Below are 12,224 nucleotides of genomic sequence, written 5' to 3' on the forward strand. Positions count from 1 at the left end.
TGTCCATTAAAATGAGCAAGGATGCTATAGGTCATCGGGGTTCAGCATATCGACCCTGCATCCCGATTATGCTTCCTGTTGCAGGACGGTTTATAAACAGCAGAGGGGCGCCAAAGACTATCTAGTTCTGTATCCCCCATCTGAACCAGTGGTCTATTGGTACTAGGAAGGCGGGTGGGGGAGCGGGGGGTTCCACCGGTTGTAAAGTAGTCTTGACAGGGACCTTTAAACCTGGGAGAGATGGAGGTTTGAGCCCCAACGGGGTGACGTGGGCCATAAAGGCGATCTTGAGACTATCAAAAGCGTCTAGACAGACACCTGGTCAGGAGTAGCACTTCCCTCTCGTCTTTGAGGGTCCTGCGTCATGCTGCCCATGAAGTTGGTGGACCAAAGCTTCTGAGAATCTTTCCTTGGAAAGAGGGATTCAAAGCACCTCTGTGCCATTTGGAGTATTTTCTGGTCTATAGCGCCACGGCGTCAGACTGCTTTGAGTATGGAAGAATCCACTACTTCACAAAAGTTATCAATAGCCAAGTAGGAGATATATTCCTACTTCATATACAAGCCTGTGACACCTGCATAAGGGCAAGCAAAGCTCAGGGTTCCCCAGGTTATGTATATGCAGCCCAAGAGTTTGATGAGTTGGGGTGGAGGGGGTGGCAGCAGATAGCCTGGGGACACAACTCGCCCACTTAGTTCAAAGAGCAGTGTATTGTATCCGCTTGGGTCGGTGTCCCGACAAATATCCAAAGAAACTATGATTACTGAGGCGTGTAGAACCAATACAGATCTTTTGCCGTGGCGATTTACTACAGGCTGGAGTAGGGTGACCAACAGTCTGTAAATTTCACAAACCGTCCGTGATTTGGATCTCACGCCTGTGGTCAATGATGGACGCCTTTTGTCCGTAATTTTTGGCATTGCGAGAAGCTTGAACTCCCTGATGGGGCCGCCTCACACTCATCTGAGCACAAGAGCAGCCGCACCCCGTCCATTGTTATTCTGTATGCCGGCTGATTGTCACATACAGAATGACAATGGGCCAGTATGTGGGGGCCACCTCCTGCATCAGTCTTGGGCCGAACATTCTGTTTTAACCGTACATAGAGAAAAATGTTGCACCTCACCAGATGGAAGAAATATACAGAATCTAGTTCATGAAAAGAAGCCAGCGAAATATGTTAAAACGAAGGGGTTATTGTTCTTTCAGTCTCATCATTTTAGAAATGAAGCATGGTTGCTGCCTTTTTAGGTCTCGCCTGGCGTTACCAGTGCACATACGCTGCCCTCGCCATGCGAGGGCCTTTTGGAATCAATATGGATTCCAGATGTGCACGCGGACCGACAGGATGTGCACGTGGGGACTGGATGCTTTACTCGCGGCGTGAGACAGACGATCTATTTTTCACACTGGCGGCGCTTTCGCTTGTTATGCCTTGCATCTGCGGCTAACTCATGCTAACGTTCAGTGGCTGGCACAGACAAATGAACGAGAACAGCAATAAAAACTACACCTCATCAATGCTTTGCACGCAGTACTTTCCTGCCATATAGTGGTGTGCCTCGGAAACAAGTATGTCTATCAACTCGCCAAATACAAACGCGCACATAAATACGGGCTTTACAGTTTGTTTTTTTTATTACGTTTCTAGCAATAGATGTGTGGGTGTGCTGGTGTCTGGTAGCACAAATAAGTCGGCAGCAAATACGGTGTGTCATGAAAACATTTAAAAAGGAGTTCCTCTCAAGTATCCACATCGAAGGTAGCTGCTGTGTTAACACATATGTCAACAATGAAAATATGGGGCAGACTTATACCCAGTTTTGCCAACATTAAACAGCGTTCAGGTATTTGAGAGACTGCATACGAGCGGCATACAAATACTGAGTCTCACTCAATGTTCTATGTCAGAATATTGTACATAGGAACATCCTCCTACATTAATATCCTGAAATAAATAATATTCCCCAAGTAAATAAAGTCCATTGGAAGCCTATTTTTGATTATTAATTCCAAAGGCACGATAGTTTTGTAGATTAGATTTAGGACACAATATTTCTGCCAGACAATATTCTGAAAAGACGTTGTAGCTCTGAATCAGCCCTAGAAACGTCTGACTCGTTGCATATTCCAACGTTATGTGTTTATATATTGTTTGTGTGCACAAAGTCCTCCCTTTCAAGAGTAAATAACTGAGTTTGGAAATTTATTAACGTCTACAGCTGTTCGACCCCCCTAAGTAAGCCTTTAATTGCTCATTCTCACTGTTTTGAGAGTCGAGTTCCAAACTGAATGAGAATTAGACTACATCAATATTGTGGTCTAGGGTCGCCAGTGTAAAATGACCTTCTAGTAACAATAGTGGGCCGGTTACCTCAGACTATCGCAGGATCTCAAGACGGTCTCGCAGTGGATTTGAATTGTTTTGTCTGGTGCAGGGAGTCTTTTGCTATAATTGTAATGTGAATATGTAGGTTCAGCTTTTTGTCAAATGTGTATTGTCTCAATACTTCTCAGGTGGATCGTGTGTCAATAATTATTCTCACTACGTTGAATCTGGTTGCAGGAGCTTGTATTTTGTGTTAATACATTGCAATATATTGACTCAAGACAGTTTCAGTATGTGGTATGTAAAGGAGCTTATTCAGAGAGAAACAAATATAAGGTGTACTGGAGTTCAGTTTTACACCATTAAGGTTTTTTTTATGACAATGGTTTAGGAGATACTGTGGCATTCCACATTTTTGATCATTTTGGACCCATTTCTTATGTGCAAGCCTGTCCAAAGGCATCAGACCAACTTGCAGGACAGAGCATATGTAATGGCAAATAAGAATGACATGGTAAACAAAGCCAACAAAATACGATGGAAGGCAAGACATTCATTTTCACTGGCATAATATATAAATATACATATGCCTGTCTATAATTAACAAAAAATATATATATTTAACTTTCCTTTCATGTTATAGTATATTCTGTGGCCACAGCTTAAATTACTTATCAGTAAGGATCATTGTAACCTTCTTTCACATCGCTTACTTCATTACTGTGTTTACCTTTAAAAATCGGCTTTGTTTCACGTATTTATTCTAAGATAAAGGTGATAACGTTTTTTAGATCGTTCTATTTAGGATTCTGATTATTTCCTTTTTATTTGTTATTTTTCTCCCCTCCCTTACAAATTTAGAAAGACTTTAGTATTTCTCTCATGTACTTAATGCTATATGTACGTTGCTAACTATTTATCAGAATTCTTTATGCTGTATTATGAAATTTATTGAAACTAAATAAAGTCTTTAAAACACACAAAAATCGGCTTTCCCGTTTATGCAGAGCTTTCTCGCTCAGTATCTCGCTTGCCCTGCATTTTCTCATTCACAGTTTTTGAAAACTGCAATTCAAAGAAAATACCAAGTGCTCAGGGTAACTGGTTTTGTTAGTGGCTGCACGTTTTATCAGGTACTACGAAACCTAAAATTCGTTTGGAGCTCAGAAAGCACAGAGCCGACCTGCTCCCTTTTGAAATACATAAACAGTTCACTTATTCCACAAGGACAGAAAGCATTTGAACAGCAGCCAAGCGCACACAGAGCATTTTGTATGCTTCACCGGAACTGCCACTACACTCTCAAACCAGCCGTGCAGCTGTGGCCTTAACCACAGAGCGTGTTTATAAAACCGGCTACGACAAAAGGTGCAGTCTGTGAAAAGCCATGTGTTTCCGATGTGTGATATGTGTTATTTTACAGCATCATACATTTCTGGGAACCTATGCTGCGCATTTATTAAAAAGCATAACATACTTTCACCTCCTTTTTAGGCCTCGAGAAAGTAGCCAAGAAAAAGCTCCAGTTTGTAATTAGGAACAGAGAGAACAAAGAGCCACTAGATGAAAAAACCGATACAAAATGTCCCAACAGCTGCTGCCGGTGAAAACTCCTCTCCGTGATATTTTAATTAGGTAATTTCACAACATACACAAAACTATGTCAGGGACTGTATACTGGTTTACTCATTCACAATTAATGGCAAGAAACAGTTATGCTAATTTGAGTACAAAGCAAGGGCTCAGAGCATACACATTCCTAAACTTCTCAACATAACAATGATGCATTCCTAACAAGGTAGCTTTCATCAAATAAGTTATGAATATTGCTCCATGTCATGGGTGTAGGAGTCACTAAAGATTCTGGTAACCAAATGTAAAAACAGATTTCATTATAGGTCTTCAGGTCTTGAAGTTTCCCAAGGGACCCTTCCAATGAGTAGTTACGAATAGTTTCTTACCTGTCGGTGTAGTTTTGCAGCTTGAAGATCTTTCTGGATTCACTATGCTGTGCATTATTCTGCAATCTGGTGGTTGGGTCCGGATTCGTAGTCTCTTTTTTTTTTTTTTGTAGCCCATGTGGATGTCGACGTCCCACCATTTGGTGCACCTCGCGTGACGTCGTCGTGCTGCCTGCGGAAGTCCCACCTTTGGGGCGCCATCTTCGGGTTCTTTTTTCCCCTTCTCTTTTTTTTTTTTTAACCCTAGGCGTTCTCTTAATTTTCCTTTTCCAATTTCTTTTAGTATTCCAATTATTCTGTTCTTCCATGTCCTTCCACTTCTTCCTCCATCCTCATCTTCCTGGCGGAGGTGGGTGGGTTCGCTAGTGAATCCAGAAAGATCTTCAAGCTGCAAAACTACACCGACAGGTAAGAAACTATTCGTTTTGCAGCGTGAATCTTTCTGGATTCACTATGCTGTGCATAGACTTTGTAGCGGTTTGTTATCTTTGCGGCGGCTGGGTGGTAGATGAGTGATGGCTGTTGAATATGTGTTGAAGCACCTTCTGTCCTACTTGTGCTTCCTTGTTCATCTGAAGATCCACGCAATAGTGCTTAGTGAACGTGTGCACTGAAGCCCATGTTGCCGCCAGGCATATGTCCGTAATGGGCGTATTTGCCAGAAAGGCAATAGTTGCTCCCTTCTTCCTTGTGGAGTGGGCTCGTGGCCCCTCCGATAGCTCCTGCCCCGCTGGTTTGTGGCAGAATTGTATTGTCAGTGCAATCCATCGTGCAATGGTGGCTTTGTCACGGGTCTACCCAGAAAACTAGTTGCAAAGGAGACAAAGAGCTGCTTAGCCTTCCTGTGCTCTTTGGTCCTCTCAATGTAGTGCATCACTGCCCTTCTAGCATCCAGAGTGTGCAGTGCCCTTTCTGCGCTTGTTGTGGGGTTTTGAAAGAAACTCGGTATCTGAATTGTCTGGTTCATATGGAATGCCGACACCACCTTAGGCATAAAGTGTGGGTCCGTTCTTAGAACCACCCTGTCCTTGTGTATCTGGATGAAGGGCTCTTGCAGTGTCAGTGCTTGCAGCTCGCTCACTCTGCGCAGCGAGGTTATCGCTACCAGGAAGGCTGTTTTCATTGTCAGCATTTGCAGCGTGGCCTTGTGGATGGGTTCAAACGGCTCCTTCATAAACTCGGTTAGGACCACGCTGAGGTTCCATGCCGGCAGCGGCATCCTCTTTGGAGGCGCAATTCTTTTCGCCCCTTCCAGGAATCTCTTTACTACCTGCGACGTAAAGAGACTTCCTCCTCTCTCCCCTCGTGTGTAACCTACGATTGCCGCCAGGTGTACCCTTAGTGAGAATGAGCATAGATTACTTTTTTAGTAGGTGGGTGAGATATCTAAGCACCGTTGACTCTGTTGTCATTTTATTCAGTAGTTTATTTCTGCTGCACCATATTGTGAACCTTTTCCATTTCTCCCCATAGCATTTTCGTGTTGTAGGTCTCCTTGCCTCCTGCAGCACTTGCATAGTGCTTTGAGGTAGGTTCAGGTGCGCAAACTCAGTCTTCAGGAGCCATGCCGCCAGGCTGAGGCTCTCTGGTTCTGGGTGCAGGACCTCTCAGTTCTGCATGGAGAGCAGGCCCTTTCTTCTTGTGAATTTGTGAGGGGTGCCTTGTGCCATTTCCACTATTTGAGAGAACCAAGTTTGCCTTGCCCACTGTGGTGCCACTAGGATCAGTGTCATGTTGCTGGTCCTGCACTTGTCGAGCACCCTGTGTAACAGCGGTATCGGTGGAAAAGCGTAGGCAAATGTCTTTGACCAACTTATCCATAGGGCATTCCCTTGCGATTGCTGTTCTGGTTGTCTGGATGCGAAGTTTTGGCATTTTGCATTCAGGCGTGTTGCAAACAGGTCTATTGTCGGTGTTCCCCACCTTTGGAATAGCCTCTGTGTTTCCTGTCCATTGAGCTCCCACTCGTGGGATGCCGATGTCTGTCTGCTGAGCCAGTCTGCCTCCACATTGTCCTTCCCTGGTAGGTGTATGGCCAGCAGGTCTATCTTGAGTGGGATGGCCCATCTCCAAATCTCTTGTGCCAGAGTGGAAAGGGGGAACGATTGTGTCCCTCCCTGCTTGTTGATATAGAACATGGTAGTGGTATTGTCCGTCTGTATCAACACTTTCTGGTTGTACATCTGTTTCTGGAAGGCCTTCAGGGCTAGCAGGACAGTCTTCAATTCCAGGTAATTGATGTGTCTGACCACATCTGCCGGAGTCCACAGACCCCTCACCCTGAGTTTGTTCATGTGTGCTCCCCATCCTATTTGTGATGCGTCCGTGGTAATGGTCACAGTTGGGTTTGGTGGTTTCAAGGTGTTTCCTGTAGTTAAGTTCTCCCTGTTCCACCATGTTATCTCCTCTTGCACCGCGTGTGTAACAACCACTAGATCCTCCCAACTTCCGTTTGCTTGTGACCATTGCTGTTGCAGCCATTCTTGGAATGGTCTCATGTGAAGCCGTACATTGGGGACTAGGTAGATGCATGACGCCATCATCCCCATGATCTTGCTCACTGTTCAGTGTCAGAACTCGCCCCTTCTGGTAGAGACGCATCTCGTTCAGCAGGGCTATTGTTCTTCTGTCGCTGGGCATCACCGTTCCATCTATGGTGTTGATCTTCGCCCCCAGGAAGATCTTCATCTGCTCTGGTTCTATCGATGACTTTCCCCAGTGTATCGAGAACCCCAGGTTTGTTAGTGTTCTTGTCACCCGTTCTGCGTGCTCCTCGCACTTTTCGCGAGTGCTTGCTGAGGTTGGTGCGGAGGCCCAAACGAAGTAAGAGAGAGAAAGTCCGAGTGAAATGCAGGCGCGCTACCTGAAAGTAGCTGCCTTGATCAACCAGTCGTCCAGAACTGATAGACAAAGACACTGTTACTCTCATATGCGCAGCCACTACGTCCTTGCGTATGGAACATTCCGAGGTGTTGGCTTCAGGCCGAAAGGAGGCACAACGCAATGATAATGGTCGTTGCCCACTGTGAAAAGCAGGAACTCGCGATATTTTCCCCGCCAGGGGTACGTGAGAATCTGTGGCCTCCAGATCTAATGCGCATAGTCAGTCTCCCTGATGAAGTTGAGGGGAAATCTAATGCAGGGACCTCCACCGGAATTTATTACTCTGACCCCACGAGTCGGCTTGTCGCACGCCGAACACGGGTCCAAACTCGGTCATGTCTCCCTTGCACACTAGAAGGAACAGCGAGTACCATCCCATTCCATTCCGTCCCAGAGGAGCCGATCCTATCTTCCTTTACTGGAAGAGGGTGGTGGCCTCCTTCTACAACTCGCGCATGTAGCGCGATTGAGTTGGAGGGGCTGGAGGAGAACTGGAAGAGTCGCACGACATTCAGCACCTGAATGATTCAATGGCGGCCGAGACCGCAGAAACAAAATCTGGGAGGCATAACGCCGCTGGAGAGGGCGGACGGCCTTAAGCCGTTCTCCATGCCCCTCCCAACCTACAGCCTTCAAAGCCTCTGCCTCGGCCTTCATGCGGGCCACCTCGCTATCCGCATGGGAGCACAAGAGTTGCAGCAGAGAACGGGAGATTAGAAACACACTGCTGTGCCGCAGGCTTCAGAGATGTCAGACGAAGACAAGTATGTCGCCGTAGAACAAAACCATGGCAATGCCCAGGTTTCGCCTGAAGCGAAATATCTGCTGCAGAGCCGAAGAATATATCCGCAACCATCATGCCCTCTAGACTATCCCTGTCTCTGGGCAGGAGATCCACACTTTGGTGAAGGAACTCACACAGGGAGTTATCACAACGGCCCAGCAAGAGGTTTCATCTGTAGAGTCTTACACATCACTGATGTCAACTATACAGGCAGCTCCGAAGCCAGAATCCACTGGCCGGTGACAGTGTACGAAACTTCCTTTACTGGAAGTCAAGTACCACACACACCAGTGAACAACCCGCTAAGGGGGAAATTCGTAAGAGCAGGAGAGCACCTCTCCCTACTCACGTAAGATGCATCCCTGGCATGCCTGACCCGAGACCTTCCATAACGGTGACGACGGGACCTTATGGAAGACAGCGGAGTCCATGGGACCGACGCCGGCTGAGGAGCCACAGGCCCCTCGGTGAGTGGGAGATGAGCCAGAGAGAATTCTGCGGCATCCCCGTGGTATCACCAGTGGGGGCGGAGCAGGAGGCGACCTAGATGGTGAGCCGGTACGCAGACACTCCCAACTAAGCGAAGGGACCAAAGTCCCTCGCTTCTGAGCGGACCACGTGTAAGTAGCCCCAGACTCCGAAGGGTTCCTCGGCGTCCAACCCCAGCTCAGCGTCGAGAGTCGACGTTGCTGGGAAAACGAAGTCCCCGCCCATGATGATAGGCTCACTACGGAGCGAGGTCCAGAACGGGACCTTCCCATGACATCACCATCACTGCGACATCACCACCACAGCGGTGTCGACCCTCACTTCACTGCGTCTCGACGCCAAGCAGTGACGCCACGCATCGCCTCGACGCCACGCATCGCCTCGACGCCACGCATCGCCTCGACGCCACGCATCGCCTCGACGCCACGCATCGCCTCGACGCCAAGCATCGCCTCGACGCCAAGCATCGCCTCGACGCCAAGCATCGCCTCGACGCCAAGCATCGCCTCGACGCCAAGCATCGCCTCGACGCCAAGCATCGCCTCGACGCCAAGCATCGCCTCGACGTCAAGCATCGCCTCGACGTCAAGCATCGCCTCGACGTCAAGCATCGCCTCGACGTCAAGCATCGCCTCGACGTCAAGCATCGCCTCGACGTCAAGCATCGCCTCGACGTCAAGCATCGCCTCGACGTCAAGCATCGCCTCGACGTCAAGCATCGCCTCGACGTCAAGCATCGCCTCGACGTCAAGCATCGCCTCGACGTCAAGCATCGCCTCGACGTCAAGCATCGCCTCGACGTCAAGCATCGCCTCGACGTCAAGCATCACCTCGACGTCAAGCATCACCTCGACGTCAAGCATCACCTCGACGTCGAGGTCTACTCCTTGACGTGGGCTTTTTCTTGGTTCGACGGAGAGCATTTGGTGTCATACCTGCTCTCGACGTCACCGTCCTCTATGCTGACCGGAATCGCGTCGTTTTACAGTGGCATTCCTACTGGGGAAAGCCCCCGCGGCCACAGCATGGGACGTGGTAGAGGACCTACCCTCTCCTTACCCAGAGGCTGAAGAAGATGCCTAGACAGGTGTCAAAGACATAAGACACAGGCAAGCACAGAAGACAAACTCTGTGAGCTTCAGCTTTGGCCTTTATTTCCTACCGCAGTCAAAGCACTTGTTAGATTGTATAGAGACAAGAAAACTGCAGAAATTCTGCCAAAAAACCACAGCAGAATGTAGATAAAGGCCAAAGACGTCGAGTGAAACTTCAAAATCCAGAAAAAAAAAAATCACAAAAAATGAATAAAAGCTCAAAAAATGAAGAGCTAATGCTCCAGGGTCCTGCTAGCAGGAGCCGGAAAAAAGAACTGAAAGTAGAAGGGACCTGCTGTGCATTCTGGGATACTGGAAAAGTTCTGGAAAGTTTTCTTAAAGGCACAGTATCCTGTTCTGAGCCACATAATGGCAGCCTATGGGGCTAGTCTGTCCATTCCTTCCTCTCTATCATTCCAGAGGCTTTTGCTGGTGGAGGCAGGTTTTTCTCTGTGGAAAAAGCTGGGCAGGCAGTGCTGTTTGTGGATGTTGGTGGAATTTTCTAGTTGAAGTACTGGACAGTGTAGCCTGTGGATATAGGCTGCATTATCGGTCTTTGAATTCTCTTAAGTGTAGCTGCAGGTCTGCATGGCTTGACAACTTAAGAGATTATTTTTATTGCTCCGGGGTCCGCGCACATGGGCGGGACTATTCACTAGATTATGACTATGCACAGAGATCCCCTACTACAGAATCACTTTAGCATTCTCTAGATTCCAGTCCATAGAAATTGTCTTCGACAAGCACCCATAGACAATTTATTCGAATCTTGTATTTTCAGTGATATGACCACCAAAGGCCCTGATTTTATATTAAAAACAGAGCTTTGGACTATACCATTTCCCGTTGAAAGGCAATATTTCTCTGCATGTGTACCCATACCTGGCGTATCACGCAGTTTGGTAATTAAGGTCCCTCCATGATAAAGGGTATCTTTGCCTCCATGATAAAGAACAGTAGATGTTTCAGAGCAATGGCTAATGTGCTGCATAGCTAAATACATTTAAGGTCCCAAAGGCAAGACCGATTGCATTACAAACGCTTGTTCTTTTATGCAACTAACAATTGACAAAGCCAATAGTCCTGGCTTGTTGTAGGTGTAATGTATTATATATATCTGGATGCAATAACAGATGTAGCAGAATACCAGACAAGCAGCACACTATGCTAAGCACAGATTTTTAGCTACTGTGTTTTAACCCATGCCCTTAATTACATCGGACACGCCCTTTGGAGAAATTAACGTTTTTTCAACCCACTCAAAGTCGAGGAAACATCACTATGTCACAGTCACCTCTCATCCTGGCGCTGTGAATCATGCATGACTCCCCAAGTTTTCAGATTGTCTTTGTGCAGAGGCATAGTGAACCTCCCCCACCCCACGCTGTAGGAACTACAGCAAGGGTGAAGTGCTTGATGGGCCTCTTCTGTCTGCAACTCTGCAGACAAAGGCTCAGCTCATAATTAATGTGAAAAGGTGGGTGAGTAAGTAAGGGAATGGCTGGATGGGCGGGTGAATGGATGGATGGATAATGAGGGGGTGGATGGGCGAGTGAACGGGTGAATGGATGGATAATGAGAGGGTGGATGGGCGGGTGAACGGATGGATAATGAGAGGGTGGATGGGTGGATGAACGGATGGATAATGAGAGGGTGGATGAACGGATGGATAATGAGAGGGTGGATGAACGGATGGATAATGAGAGGGTGGATGAACGGATGGATAATGAGGGTGGATGAACGGATGGATAATGAGAGGGTGGATGAACGGATGGATAATGAGAGGGTGGGTGAATGGGCGGGTTGAACTGGGTGAATGGGCGGGTTGAACGGGGTGGATGGGCGGGTTGAACGGGGTGGATGGGCGGGTTGAACGGGGTGGCTGGGCGGGTGAAAGGGGTGGCTGGGCGGGTGAAAGGGGTGGCTGGGCGGGTGAAAGGGGTGGCTGGGCGGGTGAAAGGGGTGGCTGGGCGGGTGAAAGGGGTGGCTGGGCGGGTGAAAGGGGTGGCTGGGCGGGTGAAAGGGGTGGCTGGGCGGGTGAAAGGGGTGGCTGGGCGGGTGAAAGGGGTGGCTGGGCGGGTAGGGGTGGCTGGGCGGGTGAAAGGGGTGGCTGGGCGGGTGAAAGGGGTGGCTGGGCGGGTGAAAGGGGTGGCTGGGCGAGTGAAAGGGGTGGCTGGGCGGGTGAAAGGGGTGGCTGGGCGGGTGAAAGGGGTGGCTGGGCGGGTGAACGGGTGGACGAACGGGTGGATGGGCGGGTGAACGGGTGGATGGGCGGGTGAACGGGTGGATGGACGGGTGAACGGGTGGATGGGCGGGTGAACGGGTGGATGGGCGGGTGAACGGGTGGATGGGCGGGTGAACGGGTGGATGGGCGGGTGGATGGGCGGGCGGGTGGGCGGGCGGGTGGGCGGGTGGGCGGGCGGGTGGGCAGGTGGATGGGTGGATGGGCGGGTGGATGGGCAGGTGAACGGGTGGATGGATAATGCAAAGGGTGGATACAAGGATGAATGAGTGAAAAGGGTGGATATAAGGATGAATGAAAGGGAGGGTAGATGGGCAAAAGGAGGGATGGATGAGTGAAAGGGTGGATGGATGAGTGAAAGTATGGATGGATGATTGACAGCATGGATGGGCAAATGGGTGTATGGATGAGTGAAAAGACGGATGTAAAGATGTATGAGTG

At 48.6% G+C, this 12,224-nt stretch overlaps 2 protein-coding genes across 5 annotated transcripts in view; both read right to left on the reverse strand.

Annotated features, from left to right (window-relative positions):
- Positions 1-12,224, reverse strand: part of HIPK3 (homeodomain interacting protein kinase 3) — a 503,936-nt gene that overhangs the window by 178,236 nt on the left and 313,476 nt on the right. The gene's annotated exons all lie outside the window — the stretch shown is intronic.
- LOC146857658 (uncharacterized) lies at positions 4,401-7,509 on the reverse strand. Its single transcript, XM_085648241.1, has 2 exons — positions 4,969-7,509; positions 4,401-4,608 (listed from the first exon to the last, which is right to left on the reverse strand). The coding sequence occupies exon 1, from the start codon at positions 6,977-6,979 to the stop codon at positions 5,840-5,842; it is 1,140 nt and encodes a 379-aa protein (XP_085504367.1). The 5' UTR covers positions 6,980-7,509; the 3' UTR covers positions 4,401-4,608; positions 4,969-5,839.

This window comes from Triturus cristatus, chromosome 3_2 (genome assembly GCF_964204655.1).
Source record: "Triturus cristatus chromosome 3_2, aTriCri1.1, whole genome shotgun sequence".
NCBI classification, from domain to species: Eukaryota; Metazoa; Chordata; class Amphibia; order Caudata; family Salamandridae; genus Triturus; species Triturus cristatus.